We start from the raw sequence: 16,302 nt of genomic DNA, 5'->3' as shown, positions 1-16,302 counted from the left end.
TCCAGGAGGCCCTTTGTGTAAGTCTTGACCCAGGGCTGCGTTAACCCCCATGATGCCCACCCTTCTCCTTCCCCCCATACATCCACCCCCCCACCACGTGCACTGCCACCACCACTGCACCCATGCCTCCCCCCTACGGGACATGGAACACAGGCATTGGTGCACAATAAAAACCTTTATCAACAATAAACCATAAAAATTGTGTTATAAATGTCCAACTCTTTAGAATGTGGGTGGGGGGATACCCCTGCATGTTGCGGGGCAGGGGGGCCTGAACTTGGAGGAGGGTGGGGAGGCGGCCAGAACGGGGAGAGGGGGGCGGGGGGTGCCTGAACTTGGAGGAGGGTGGGGGGACAGCCATCATGGAGGACTCCTCTTTTGAAAGAGTGGGCCGTGGAGCGTCTATACGTGCCTTCTTTCTATGTTGTTTTTTGACGGGTGGCGCTCTTCCCATACAGGATCGGGGTCCAGCTTTCGACGTCTGGGCTGCGTTCCTTCAATTTCAAATCAAAAGAGCGCATGGCATGTGTAGACACTCCCTTCATTCTTTCAAAAGAGGGCTGGTCTTTTCGAAATACTGTGCCCGGGTAGACACACCCTGATAGCTTTAAAACGTTATCTGTCATCTGAAAACAAGGATTTCATGTTAAAAGGAATTAGAGAAAGTTAAGAACAAGTTCAAACATGAACGTTAGATTGTATATAAAATGAATGGTTAAAGAATGTAGCCTAAAGTAATTTGCTCAAAGATAAACTAAGCGATAGTAGAGATTGTAAAATAACTCAGTAATTCAGATTACTAACAAAAGCCCCTATAAGAACAATATTCCCTCCTTTTAGTTCTTGAAAGTGCATTTCCTGAATGATTTATAGAAATGTGTAGATCATGGGCTTAATTAAAAAGGATGGAATTCATGTAGTACAATTATCTTCTTACCTGAAAAACACCCATTTTCAGGAAAATGAATGACCATTTTAATAACTTATATGGATTTTTCATTTGTAGATTATACTTGCTAAAAAAAGCTGCATTACATGAAACACACTTTCTTTCTGCAATCAGGAAATCCTTAATGTAACCTGCAATTAAACTCTAATACAAATGTTACATTATTTAACATTATTTTGAGAGACAATACGTGTTTTCCAATATGCAACCTGTGGCAGACCGAAAGCAGCAGTTGGCAAATGCCTGATAGAGGGTGAACAATTTAGGTGCTGGTGGAATGCCTTTTTGTTGCCCTCCTAAGATCCCAGAGGGTTCAGACCTGCAGGCTAGATAGACTTTAGGAGTCAGCCAGCCGCTGCTTGCAGTCAAGCACCTGCCACCAGTTAAGGCTTCCAGGCTCCCTATAAAAGGCTTTCCCCAGGCAGCAGGAGGGAGAATGTTGCACAGAAAGAAGGAGGCTCAGGGCTGAAAGAAGGGCAGAGCTGGACAGGCTGAGTGAAGCCATGGGATGCCAGCCACCAGGTATCAGAGGGAAGTGGTGGGTACAGAGGCCCAGGGAAGGGGAGCTGCTGTGGGGCAGGGGCGAAAGCCCTGCTTGCTCACTTCCTTCCTAAGGTCCCTGGGCTGGAGTCCAGGGCAGTGGGTGGGACTGGATTCCCCCTACTCTTCACCTAGAGGTGTACCCAAACCAGGGCAGGTGGAGAAGATCATACTCTGCCCTCACTCAAGACTGGCCTGTGGTGAAAATGGCTCAGTAAAGGGTTAGGGCAATAAAAGGGCCCCAGGGCAATAAAAGGGCCTCTCTGAGGCACACAAGGAACTGCCTGGAAGTGCAGGACCCCCTAAGGGACAGACAAGGGGTCTGCCACAAACCATATAATATAATGTGCAAGTCCATTCATATAACTCCTTACAGACTTGAAATATCATGGTGAGGGTTTTTTATACAAATCATGGTGTTCATCTCATGAATATAACACACAGGAACAATCCATGTTCTAAATTAGCTGGGGTAAATATGTTATTTTGTACCTGCCTTTTTAAAATCTGAATTACAGCCAATTTACTGTCCTACTCTTCTTGCTTGTAAAGTGAATTTTGCTTTTTAATTCAATAAATTGTTTAATTCAAATTTACCTCAAGACAAATCTATGAAGTGTCTTGTACAATTGAACTTTTCTTCTGTATTTTTGCCTCACTGTTTGTGGTTTGATTAACCTCTCTAATAAATCTCAAAAATTTTCCTCTCATTTTTGAGATGACAGAGCCTAGGTTAACATGTTTACAGCATTCAAATTTATAAACTTTGGGTTCTTAAACCTCATTGGGCTTTACCAGAACTGGAATGTTCCTGGCACACCTGTTCTAATACCACAACATTGAAATTGGGAAAAATCCTGAGATCCTTGTAGCTAGCTAACTCACAAATGCCTATTTTTTTAAAAAGTCATTCCTTTCAGTTTAGGGTAGTGGGCCAAGGAGGTAGTGTTAAGATGTGGATCTGGTGTAGGTTTAGCCCAGGTATCATGTTCCATGGCACTGAAATAAGGCAATTGTTCATGCAAGACAAAATAATGGGTGAGAGGGACCAGCTCTTCTGGCTTATAGGTCAGGCTTCAGGGCTTCATCCAGTCATCTGAAGGGGGTCAGGAAAGGACTTTCTCCTCCAGTGTGTGCTGTTTTTGTCTCCTTCCTCTGAGATGGCTACGTATGGTGATGCAACACTGGATGAGGTGGCCCTGCACAGTCTCTCTCTTTGTCGCACATACGTACATGCTTAACTTGATATTTCTTACTTATGTGCTCAGGGTCTAACTGATGGTAATATGTGATGTTGAATAGGAGTGCCTGACTGCCTCTGGTCAGCTTAACTTGAGTTTTTCACTCCTTTTATTGGGTTGTTGAATTCAGTGTGCAAGTTCTGGATATGATGATAGCCTGTTACATACAGGAGGTCAGATTGGAGAAACATGATGATTTTGCAAGTAAAGCGCACAAATTTCACAAGAACTGGGGATCTAAAGACATTTCTGTCATCTGTCTCATGGCTTTGAATCCTGGGTTGAAAAGATACATTTACTAACATTGATGCAAACACTGATCCCTGGCGGAAGTGAAAAGCAGCAGAACAACGCTGCATGGTGTCTTTCTACAACAATACGAAGGTGTGGTTAGGGCAGTACCAGGATATGCTGACTAGGCTGAGAAATTTGGTTAAAAAGCTCTGTAATGAGTTGCAGCTCTGTAACAAGTGACGTGAAGAATAATTACACCACTGTTCTATAAACCAGGTTCTTGATTTAGAAGAATTTCACGCATCAACCATTATGCAGAGATTTCTTTTACAAAGCTTGTTTGCTTCAGTTGGAATGGTGGAAAAAATGTTCTCCAGCTTAAAAAAAGGAGCCTCAAAGACCAAAACACTCAGGGCAGGTTTTCCATCAACTGTATCTGTCTTTTCCATTCCTGATTTAAAAGCAGTATCCATCTATTCTTTCTTCTTGAGGATATGGAAGTTAAAACAAAAATTGTCTTACGGCATCTACTTCAAAGAGAAACTGGCAGGCAGCAAATGAAAATAACTTTTTTTTCTTCGCCTCAAGTTCCTATTACACACAAATAGCCATGTGTTTTGTTTTAAAATAAGTTATTTCTGAGAATTTAATAAGTAACATCTGCACTACCATTAAATAAAAATGTTGGTATTAAATTTATCTCAGGTCAGAGGCCCAGAGTATGTCTTTAATAGACCACACAAGCCTATGTTAAGCTTTCTGTTAATAACATAAGTGGTATATGGAATCATGTGCATTCCCTGCTCATATGATCCTTCTTTAAGATACCTAAAGATCAAATGCAGAGGGAACACACATAGAATATACATAAATCAAATGGTGGAAATTACTGAAGTGGCTAGTGGGGACTGCAAAGTATATGATATATTTCCAGTAATACCCATAGGCTGTGTGTACACTTGCCCTCTTCGAAGGGGGCATGGTAATCAGCCTTACCAGAGAATGCTAATGAAGTGATGCAGTGAATATGCAGCCCTTCATTAGGTTAATTCTCCCCGTGGCAACTTCAAAGTGTCAAACTTTGAAGTTCTGGCATGCATGTAGCCAAGAGCACTTTGCAGTGCCCAGGGTACTTCAAAGCATCTTTACTCCCCAAAAATTTTGCCATAGACTTTTTTTGTCTGTTGAAGTTACAGTGAATGGTTATAAACTAGTGTAATTTGTTTCCTTTATCAAGAAGATGAAGAGTACAAACTAGTTAATAAAGAACTGCCATCTGTCTTGCATACACTTGTGTTACACTTACCTAAATATGAAAACAAAAAGCAGTCAAGTAGCACTTTACAGACTAGCAAAATAATTTATTAGGTGAGCTTTCGTGGGACAGACCCACTTCTTCAGACCATAGCCAGACCAGAACAGACTCAATACTGAAGGCACAGAGAACCAAAAACAGTGATCAAGGAGGACAAATCAGAAAAAAATGCTAGTCTTTAAAGTGCTACTTGACTGCTTTTTGTTTTGATAGTATATAGACTAGTATGGCTTCCTCTCTGTTACCTAAATATGCAATGCTTTTATCATGAAGCTTTGAAGATATCTTAAGGTAAAACCATTTAGAAGTAAACTGAGAATGGGAAGACAAAGTATAAACACACAGGTTTTGAAAAAAGAATTTTTCTTGTAATCAGAATTTGTATCGTTTATTGTGGCATAAAACCAGAAAATTACTCTCAACTAAAAGTGAAACTTAAATGTTCACAAACAAGTTATACCTTCTACAGATTTGTGACTATATTTCTCATTTTCTTCTCAGGTGGAAACTTTCCTGAAGACTTTTCAATATTAATTACAGTGAAACCTAAAAAGGGAATCCAGTCCTTCCTTTTGTCCATCTACAGTGAACAGGGTATTCAGCAAATAGGTGTGGAAGTTGGTAGATCTCCTGTCTTCCTGTTTGAAGATCAGTATGGAAAACCTGCCCCAGAAGATTATCCTCTTTTTAGGACAGTCAACATTGCTGATGGAAAGTAAGTGTAAAATAAAGTTTAATATAAAACTTAACACAAGAGCGACTGTGTGTAGTAATGTTCCATCATATAGTATATTTTTAGAAGTAAATACATCAGTTACAGAATTTCCAGCTGGCTGTACTACAGTGCCACAGAATCTAAGGTTCCTTTGCAGGAGGACTCGGTTCCAGCTTACTGCAGAATACAGGAGTGCAAACAATGCAGTTCTAGGCTCCTTTTTGCCCTTTGCCATAATTTAAGTGCTAGGGAACTGTTAGACTTATGTGAACAATATAAAGGCATCTTGTTCTTGGCCCATGAAGTCACCCTCAGCTCAGCAAGCATCCAGTGCTACTTGAAAGTTACCTTCATGTCTTACCCTGGACTGCTAGGATGTTCTGCAGTCCAAGCCCCCGACAGGGAAATGGTGGGGATAGGAGGACAATTGCCACAGGGACCAGAAATTCAAAGTGGTCTGAGGCTCTGGCTACCACCACTACTGCAGCAGCAGCCTGAGTCCCAGGTCTTTTAAACTGATGCTTTTAAATTGATGATGGTGTGCTGCAAAGCCCCAGGTGGTGTGCTCTGGATGATAATGAGGGGGTGGCATGGTCCATGTGGTGCTGAAGGCTTGCTATGTGCCCCCTGGCTTCCACCCGAGCTCCCACCCCTTTCTGGAGCATGAGCCAGCCCCCTTGCACCCCTGGGGCTCGCCAACCCCAGTCAAAATGAGAGCATGTTAATAAGGCTATGTGGCATAACCTACATTGTTGCTGAGCTGCTGTGCCAGTTATTTGGATGAATAAAACAATGGAGGCTCTGGGAATGTCAGATTGGCACCTTTCATTATCATATTGCTTTTAAAAACCTGCTGACATTAGCAATAATTATTTTAAAGGAATATTCATCCTTATAATAGCATTTTTATTTATTATGCTACAGTGCAGGAACAGCAGCTGCATTTTTCATAAATACACAGATTGAAGGTTTTTGTTATACTGAGGAAAGGAAAGAATTTTGCAGCTGAAGGGCGAATAAATCCACTTAATGAAAAGAGCAAGTGTTATAAATTACTTAAGGATAACAAGACAGACCAAATCAAAAGTTAAATTTTCTATTAGCTTCTGTGTTACTGCACAAGACACTGTCATAACATCCAAAATAACCCCTAAAATGTGTTCCCCTCAGAATCAAGAACTGAAGCATGAGGCTGCTTTCATTTCATTTCTCTATAGCAAACAAGGGTGAAATCCAGGTACCATTAGGGTTTTGCTGTTGACTTCACCAGAGCCAGTTTTCTCTCAGGATGTTGAGGTTCCAATTAAAATGGGAAAAAAAAATCAAATTAGCTTCAGTCAAAGCTGTTTTAAAGCACTAGCATGCATGCTCCCAAGAGAGCAGACCCCACTTCTGAATTTACCAGAAGGCGGCTGAAGAGTGATATGAGGCAATCCTTCCCTGAGTGAGCAGCCTCTTCTATGCTTTTACTACCGGCTGGCTTTGGGGTTGTTGGCCAATAATATTATGAGACTAGGCTATTCCACAGAATGTAGTGCAACACTGAGTGATATTTTGTGTTAATGTACATGGTTTTTTTTAAGTCTTAACAATCAAGAGAGCCTGAGGACAGCCAGACAATTTGCTCTTAAAATTATCATGTTTAGTAGAGTTCCAGAGTAAACACAGAATTCCAGTTCTATGGTACTAGTGACCAGTAAGATTCTGTTACTTCAGGGTATTCCCTTTGATATATAAAACACCATTTTTAAAAATGATCCATGCCATCTCTTATCTGGATACCTTTCCTGGTTATAAATAAATGCTGGCATTCTTCTTGCATCTTAGTAACACATTTTCTCTGACACTCCTGGCCCTTGTATATGAGATGCTGGGGTTTGCTCACTGTGTATGTCATATCTAAAGATTGTTTGACACCTTGTCATTGGGGGGGGAAATGTCCTACTAAATGAATACATGCCATTAGTCATGGTAACATATGCTAGTGCTAGATAAACACTGAAACTATTCATGAATGAATGCCTTTCAAATGGGAATTTATGTTGGTACTATTCATAACCATTTTATTCACTTTGTGAATATTTGTGGAAACAAAATGATTTTTGCAAAAATTTTGGCAAAATTATAAATATGCAGATTCACAAGCATTAATGTTAGAAGTGTTTGTCTCCTTGAAGTTCTTTCTTCTTTTTGGAGTCATCCAATCTGGGAGGCCAGACATGTGACTTAAGTGACCGATCATAGAATACAAAGGCAACTTGGACTAGACCAAAAACCCATTAAAGTGAATGACACTCTTTCCAGTGACATCAGTGAGGTTTTGCATCAGGTTCCTTATGCCTAAAGCGGCAGATCAGGAAACAGTATTGTATGGACTTGGTCCAGTACAGAAATAAGCATGTATTACATACTGCTGAGTTTGAGAGAAGGAGAATTTCTTCCATCACTCTGTAGAAAGTTATATATGAAGTACTTTGTGGGAGGAAAAACTCAAGTGACTTATTTATATAATTTCAGGATAATGAATTATGCTGTTTGGCTTGGGTAATGGATTGACTTTAACAAAACACTAAATGCAACTTTACTAAGTTCAAAAAGCTGATTGGCTTTTGCTTTTCTAATAACTATATTCAGATTGTCATTTGAACTTTCTACCTATTTATTATAGAAGTCTGTTTTATGTATTACTATAGCAGTAAAGTTCTGATCTATCAAAGCATATGATTATGTAAGTCCATGGGAATCTTTTCCTTGACTTCTGTTAGAACTGGAGCTAAACTAGAGCTCAGATGTTTTGCTGTACTGGGACTTACATGCTGCTCCGTTCATTCTATGGAAGTATATTTTACTGTATTTAGGTTTTAGTCCTGCTCTATTTTTATTTTATTTGCTAGATATTAACAACTTTCTCAAACTAACAAAGGAAGAGCTTGATGTGAAAATGAGAAGATAAAATAGATAAGTAAAAGGATGCTGATGTGTTGATTTGTATGCACTGTATTTGATGCAATTTTTGATTGGCTTACAACTTGGAATTTTTTTCTTGCTATGGAACTCTGAATTCATAAGTATATTTTAAGAGAGTGTTTATGGAATGGCTGTGTTCCTTTGATAGATGGCATCGGGTAGCTATCAGTGTGGAGAAGAAAAGTGTTACCATGATTGTCGACTGTAAAAAGAGAACAACAGAACCACTCAACAGAAGTGACAGAGCCATTGTTGACACCAACGGCATCGCCGTCTTTGGGACCAGGATATTGGATGAAGAAGTTTTTGAGGTAAAAGTCTATCGTTACGTAATAGGTATTACATGATTTTTGTGAGGAGTGGTGTTCCAGTTAAAAGTGAAAATAGAAGCTTTTAGAAAATTCAAAAGGTAAATTTGGTACAATGCATGATACCAAGTCATTCCAGCTTTCTTCTTCTCTCCAAATTGATGTTCTGGGCCAAACATATACAGCAACATAAATTTCAGACTTTTTGGGGTGGGGTGGGAGTGTGTGTGTGTGGGGGGGGGGGTGGTCTGGTGGCAAGATACCATGTCTTGAAGGTACTCTGGGTATCATGGATAGTTATGTTCTTCATGCTACACATTCATTATTGCAGTATCTGGAGTACGTTTTAGGGAAAGAAGTATACCTGTTCTCATTGTTGACAGGTTGGGAAATGGAAAAGGTGATATTCATCTGTTTAAGGAAATGTTTGACTCTTGATAATGAGGTGTCTCTAGGCAGTCTTACTACACAAGAGTTTAACATACAGATGTCATAAACCTATTTTTCTATAGTTCTATTATCCATCAATCAGAACTGTCATAGCTCAGATTAAAGCTGGACAATGAAACAGAATTGAGGAGCAGATAAGTCATTAATTGACCATCACTGAACATTTTCTTTGGCAATCTGAATTACAAGGGTTGTTGGCTTTTCAGTTATGTCACCACATAGCTATTTTATGTCAAAATAAATACCTGTTGCATCAATTTATCCAGATATAAAAACACCTCTATTCCATTCCCTCCTTTTGTAGCTCTGTGCTAAACTCCCACCTTTCCTCCCATCAGATAAGAATGGACACTTCAAAGAAACAGAATACAATCCATTTGTGAACCAAGCTCTTATCTTGTGGTTAGCAACTATAACATGGGGCTGTACAGTGACACAGGTGTTGCACAGCACAACAACACTGACATGTATACGTTAACACATATGGAATTTGAGACTAGACATAACGACTAAAAATAAAGACATATATTCTGTTTGCATACAAATTCATACAACTCCCCTGAATTCAACGCAGATATGTGATTTATCACATAATTTGGGCCAGTCATTTAAACATTTTTCTCTATTTTGTTCTGTGAGCTTGTATGTTAAACGTGATAAATATGGGTCTAGCACTGGTTACCGAGACGTCTCCAAAAAACCTCCTGTTCTGAATTACCAAGTAACAGAGGTAACACGTCTACCTCTCTGGTACTATTCAACATGCAAGGCCCTACATTTAGCCATTTGGAATGGAGATCCATCAGCTGTATGAGAACTCACACTGATGCATACAGACATCATTTTTCTCTCCAAATGCAAAAGGATGGACATTGTGCCCAAGGGACTAAAAGTGAAAAACCCATTACAATCAATGTACTACACTAATTAGAGTGAGAAACTATGCCATATACTCTAAAACTGAGGAACTACTTGATCGGTATCCTGTACAACAAGCAGGAGAGGATCAAGAATGACCTCTCTGACCTTGAAACTCTGAATTACCAAAGCAATAGTTGTTTCTCTTCCTAACCACCTGAGAAGGAAGTTAGTTATAACTCATTATGAAATAACGTAGTTGCCTGTTAAGCCACTTTCAGAACATTATGATTCGGCACTGAGAACAGCAACATTTTAACAGCCCGTATCATTGTTGCAGAAATGCAAGTCCTTTTAAAGATTCAATTTCTCAAGGCCATATGAGGTGATATTGTATCCTGTTTCCCCTAGCTTCAGCCAAGAGACTCAGTTACAGGGGCCTCTTGTCAAAGAGCACCTCCCAGTATTTGAATTAGGGTAAATCTTCTGTCTTGGTTCCTAGCTTTAAAACTCCTTCTTTCTGGGGCATCTTAACAGCTTGCTCTAAAGCAACTGCACAGATACTTGGTCTACAGGGGACCTTACGACTTGAAGACTTTCTTTCCCTGAAGGCATTCAAGCCTCCTAAGCAGTGCTCCCTTTAATTTCATCCATCCATGGGTGGAATATGTTCTACACCAATGGCATGTGATGTTGTGCATCACCAGCAGAAGCAAAAAACCTAGATGTACTATATGGTTTTTTAAATTTAACACATAGATAATTAATCAAGCCTGGACAGGATAGGCATTTCAGAACTTACAGCTCAAAGAAATTTAAGTGCAAGAGAAGTGAAAAATATAAAATGCATAAACCAGTCACAACACTAAAATAACAGACTTTGAAAGAGTGAAATTACAGAGAATATATGTGCATTGCAGATACTACCAAGTAGTAATAACAGTCATGAAAGGATATGTTGGGGGAGTGAGTGTGAAAGAGACCATGTGTGTGAGATAGTCTGTTTGATACAGTACAAAGGCTATGTCTACACTAGAGGGTTTTGTCAACAAAACTGGCATTTTGTTGACAAAATCCATGGGGCGTCCAGATTCCCATGACAGCCTGAAAGTAAATTGACAGAACGCAGCACTTCTGTCAACAGCTGTGTCCTGCTATCCACAAGGAAGAACACCTCTGACAGAGATCTGTTGATAGAAAGCCAGTCTGGAAATTCTGCGGGGGGGGGAAGCTGCTGTTAACAGAAAAGGCATCCAGGGTGCTGCAGAGGTGCCCCAAGGGACATGCTTTCCACAGCAATCAGCGCTCTATGGTTTGTGCTTCTGGCCCCTCTAACGTTACAAGGAGCCTGGGAAACCCTGCTTCAGCAGTTGGAGTTTGGAAGCAGCAGAGGTACAGGCTGTAATCCACCATGCCCTCAGTCACTCCTTTCAGTAGAGTCATTGCAGATGGCAGACAGCTGCCCCAAGACCACCCCGTGCCCTCGAGGAAGCAGACTGAGGGGACCCAGGAGCCACCCCAGGACACCAAATGGCAGGCCCCTGCCGGACTGGAGCCAAGGTGCAGCCCCCGCCCCCCAGACCTGTGGAGCAAAGAAGACCCTCCTTGACCCCGAAGCCAAGTGGTGCAATGTCCCCACCTATGCCCAGGTGGTGATCACGCTTACAGAATGGGGCCACCATGCCTGCAGCATGGAACAGGTCTGGGTGAAGGTAAAATAACTGCCAGGGCTGCACCCAGGCCTGGGAAGCAGCCTGATGTTCCAGTGCAGGACATGCCGCCAGCCCCTTCTGCAAGGAGCTTGCAGACCTCTGGTGGGGAGGGGAACATCACCTGCCATGTGCCCTGTTGCAATGGCGCTGGAGGCCCCTCCATGCAGCTGGAGCCCTTGGAGAAGGAGGAGGAGCAGGCCTCTGCATCCCCAGCCTGCCACTGGAGCCAGAGGAAGACATGGCCTCAGAGGAGAGCAGAAGCCACGTGATTGTCATGGAGTCAGTCCCTGCTAGCCAGGCCACCTCCTGCGCATCGCTGGTGCTGGGCAAGGGTCCCTCCAGTAAATACCCTTTGCGTCACCCACCCCAGGGCATGGGGGGTGGGCATAGAGGGAGCATCACCTGGCCAGATCAGGGGGATCTTACGCTGTGGTTCTGGCACATGAAATCACATGCAAGATAGCATGTCCCACCTGGATGCAGCAGGCGGCCCCTGACATGGGCGCCAGCCTGCTCCAGCCTTATGAAAGGCCAGACAAGCCCCAGGCCCTGGGGTGGGGGACCTGCCTGCACCTGCCCTGGCTGGAAGTGGGCTAGCCACAAGTATGCCAGCCTGACCCCAGACACACTGAGGAGTGTAACACGCAGGCATGCCCACAGGCAAGAGGCAGCACCCACTCCCATGGACAGCACTGCAAGCTGCAGGTGTGTGTGGGGCGGTCCCAGGGAGGGCCGGGCTGCTCCCAGCTTACCCGCCTCCCATGCAGGGACCCCTCCTGTGGCTGGATGCACCCCTTGGCTGCTAGCCCATAGAGCAAGGTGTGAGGCGCTGCTGGGGTCAGCCTGGCTGTGGAGGCACTGTGGATCCCTGATGCAGTGCAGGAACCCCAGGGTGGTGAATCCAGCCATGACCGTACATGTCTACTATACAGATGACCCTCAGCAGAATGGTGTTTGATGCCAATCATGACCTTCAGACGGGGGGAACTGACCACATGCACAGGGAATCCTTGGGCCCTTTGGGGGTGGGGGGTCCCCTACCCCTTCTCATCCCCCCAAACTTTCTGGGATCCCCCTTGGTGAGGTCACCCCCCAGCAGGGCTTCCCCTTCTCTTATCCCCACTTCAAGGGTTACCCTTGGGTGGGACACTCCCCCACTGTGCAAGGACTGCAGTGTGTGCCTCATGAGGAGGTCCTCAACAGCCAATTTCCCCATGCTAACATGGTTTCCCATGGAATGGTAGCTGCCAGGGGTGGCAAGTTTCCAGAGGGTGGCTGCAACCCACTTCTCCACAGGGCTGGTGGAATACAGCCATGTGTCCTGTCTCTGGCGGGCAGCGGTGAGTCAGGCACAGAGCTCCAGGAAGGTGTGCTTGCATGTTCTGAAGTTCTGGAGCCACGGCTGGTCCTCCTACTGCCCCATGACCAGCTGGTCCCAGCTGTCGGAACTGGCACGGTACATCCAGATCCACCTGTGCACCCAGGGAAGCAGGCACAGGTGTGATCATCTGGCAGCCACAGCAAGTTCCTTGAAAGTGTTGTTAGCCTAACCCTCCATGGGGCGGTACTGCTGGGTGGGGCCAGTGCAAGCTCAGGAGCTGCTCTGGCACCAGGAGTCGCTGGAAAGAGTTGTCTCCCAGAAGGAGTTAAAGCCCACCTCTAACAGCTGTGCTGTCCCTTGTGGTGGTAGGCACGCCCTGGCATGAGCAGGGAACAGGTGTCTGGGGGTGCCCTTTAAAGGTGCATCTTACTGGGGCTCCTGGAAGGGATTGCCGGCCCTGCAACCCTGTCTGATGGTCTTCCAGGTGGCCATTTTGTCGAGAGAGCAGCTGCACCGTCTGGCCACTCTATGTCAATAGAACAGATAGAGTGATCTATCAACAGAAGCTCTGGCAGAAGATGTCTTCTGACACAAACCTCCGACAGAGTGCTCTAATCTAGACATAGCTAAGGAGTGTGTGTATGACAGTGACTCTGTGTGTTGGGGGGAGGGGGAAATATGTGATACTGAGAAGTTTTGCATGTGCATCACACAGAGAGAGTGTGCGACACAGAGACTGTGTGTATGTTACCTGCTGTGGGTAAATTTCTGACAAACCTCCTGCTCTGCTCCTGAGCCTCGTTGTCTGACCCTCCTGCCCCCTTGCTCTGCAAAGATGGGGTACATGGGTGGGGGGGGGGAGGGAGAGAGGGCAAGTGGGACACAGGATGTGTGAGGGAGTGAGAGAGAAGCTGTGTGAGCTGGCTGCTGGGGAAATCTCATTTTAAACAGTGCACTGCCTCTTTAAGAAAGGCCACTCACCCTTCAGGGTGGACCTCAGAGCTCATCAATAATCTGCCTGAGCCATACTACATTCCCTTCCGTTGGCCTGTGGAGAATGAGTAAAGGGGAAGAGGGAGGAAGAGAAAGAGAGGCGCGTGTGTGTGAGAGAGAGAGAATGTGTGCTGGCTGCTGGGGAAAAAAATCAATGCACTGTCTCTTTAAGCAAGGCAGTCAGTCACTCATGGTTCAGGCTGCAGCAGCTGGAACAGCTTGGAAGTCCCCATCCTGAGCCAGACTGTGTGCCCCCCAACTTTTCCCCTGTTCTATGGAGAAGCACTCCCCTCCCACACTGGCACAGCTAACATGAGGGCTCCTCTAATGAGAGGCTGCAGGACAGAGCAATGGGGGCTGGAGTACCTGAATCCACCTGCATATGTGTTGCTGGCAGCATCTGCTCTGCTAATCAGCTGAGGGGGCAGGAGGTCTATGCTTTTCTCCAGTATAGCCAGGCATGTATTTTGCTTACGGGGAGCGAGTCCTGAAAGTAAAAATGGTGCTTCCTCAGCCTGGCCTCATGCTTATAGGTATTGTTGGACAAGCCATTTTGGAAAATAAATAAGGATTCGCATATTTCCAGAAACAAATATTAGCAAGGTGCTAAAATGCCCTGCTGCATTTCATTTCATTGCCTGTGCTTTACACTTCAAATGCTGAGACTGAAACTGGATATGCCAGCAAATAAGAGAAACACTGTTCTGGCAGCTTGTCCATTAGCACTGGAAAATGATCCTTGAGAGACTATCCCATTAATGTTTGATACAGCAGAGAACTCTGCTGCCATCAGTTCTGCTCTAGGTCAGCAGTACAGTAAAATTTTATTCTAGATGAAACAGAGATTGGGGCCTCATTGTGGTAGGTGCTGCATACCTGTGTGTGGGTGCGCACATGCACGCACACAGCTGACAAATGCTCCTTGAGCCTGTCAGTGACAAAAAGCACAAACAGATGAGTTACTAAGCTGTAGAATGTGAAGGGTTGGGTGGTATTTAGTAGAAGCATTTAGGATTCTGAAGGGCCGTATGCAAACTGAGTAGCTTCTTCTTTTGGAACAGCTTTGTAATATGACGGGGAATAAACCAATGCCTTTGTTTGTTTGTTTATATAAAGCTTTCCTTCATATAGACAAGCTCACAGGCTTTTCTTTACTCATGAAAGGATGTCCTTCACCGCACATAGTCATCCTTTGGAGTTCACAAGCACAAGAGTCAGTAGTGTAGCTTCAGGTAAAGGCAGGGGAGTTGCATAATTTTATGATCAATAATGACACTGATCCTATCAGTTGGTGAACCCTCAACTTGAAATAAAGTTGCAGGAAGTTAGTCGTATTGACAGGGTGGTCACTGCAGGTTTGCCTACTTGTGGTTCCTCTGGATAGCAGCACACCATTGCTCTGAGACCCTATTCCTTTGGTTTCTCACCCTAGTGTTGCACACTCTCCCTCTCTGGAGTGGTGACTCCTTATCATTCAAGGTACTCCCTCTTTGTGACATGGTCCTCCTGCCCAGTCACTACAGTCCTCCCCTTCCAGGTTATCAAAGTCCCATTGGAAAACTGTCTGACAGTTTTCTGCTCCACTGCTTCACCTGTGTCCCTCACTGAGTGGCTGGTAGAGGAGGCCAGCCCTCCCACTACTCTGTGTTTTAGTCTAGTGGCCAAAATCTGAAGTGTTCCAAACCTTGCTGCTATTTCCCAGCTGCTTCCTACTTTGTCCCTATAAGGCTGCTTCTCTGCCCATGGCATCTATTTTCTCCCTGGTTTCATCTTTTCTCTCTCCAAGCTCACAGATTGACTACAGGCTTCCAAACTGCAAAGATCAGGAAGGATTGTCCCCCATTGCCCCATATCCTACACCAGCGCCATTGCTCAGTTGGTCAATTGCTTTCTTAGAGCAATTCATTTTCTGTTAGGAGTTAAACAAGAATTCAGGACCTGATGGATCAATGATTTGACTTATTAGAGCACGTTATCTGTTCTGATGTCCTCTGAAAGGGCATTTCTCAACCCCTGTGAATTTGGCTTGCATATGCCCTTACAAGCCATTGCTGGAAGTAGATGCTGCTGTATGTCACAATGTTTGCACTTTAGCTTGGCTTTGCTGTATCTCTGGGGAGAATATGAGATTCTTCCTTCAGGGGGGTTGCTAGGTGGTGAATTAATTTAGAACCCCAAGAAATGACTGTAGCTATTTTGTGAAATTAGGGTTACCATATTTGAACTTTCATAAAAGAGAACACCCATGAGAGGGAGTGTATCTGTATCAGTATCTACAATAGTACGTTAAGGCTGGATTTACACTTGCACCCAACTTTGAAGGGGGAATGTTAATCAGAGTGATGGGAGATTACTAATGAAGTGCTGCGGTGAATATGCAGTATTTCATTAAGCTAATTCTCCCCTGCGGCAACTTTGAAGCTTCAAGCTTCGAAGTGCTGCCGTTCATGTAGCCACAGGTACTTTGAAGTGCCCACGCTACTTCAAAGTCCTTTTACTCCTCAAAATTTTGGGGAGTAAAGGCACTTTGAAGTGCCTGTGCCTACACGCATGCCAGCACTTTGAATTTTGACGCTTTGAAGTTGCTGCAGGGGAAAATTAGCCTAATAAAGTGCTGTGTATTAACCACAGCACTTCATTGGTAATGTCCCATCACCCTGATTAACATGCTCCCTTCGAACTTGGGGGCAAATGTAGAT

At 44.0% G+C, this 16,302-nt stretch overlaps 1 protein-coding gene across 1 annotated transcript in view; it reads left to right on the top strand.

Moving 5' to 3' along the window:
• Positions 1–16,302, top strand: part of COL11A1 (collagen type XI alpha 1 chain) — a 274,848-nt gene that overhangs the window by 34,421 nt on the left and 224,125 nt on the right. The window contains exons 3-4 of the mRNA XM_075002237.1: positions 4,781–4,994; positions 8,110–8,272. Coding sequence (XP_074858338.1) covers positions 4,781–4,994; positions 8,110–8,272 — 377 coding nt within the window. The remainder of the gene's footprint in view (positions 1–4,780; positions 4,995–8,109; positions 8,273–16,302) is intronic.

This window comes from Carettochelys insculpta, chromosome 9 (genome assembly GCF_033958435.1).
Source record: "Carettochelys insculpta isolate YL-2023 chromosome 9, ASM3395843v1, whole genome shotgun sequence".
Taxonomy (NCBI): Eukaryota; Metazoa; Chordata; order Testudines; family Carettochelyidae; genus Carettochelys; species Carettochelys insculpta.
This window is presented reverse-complemented; position numbering and strand designations above follow the sequence as displayed.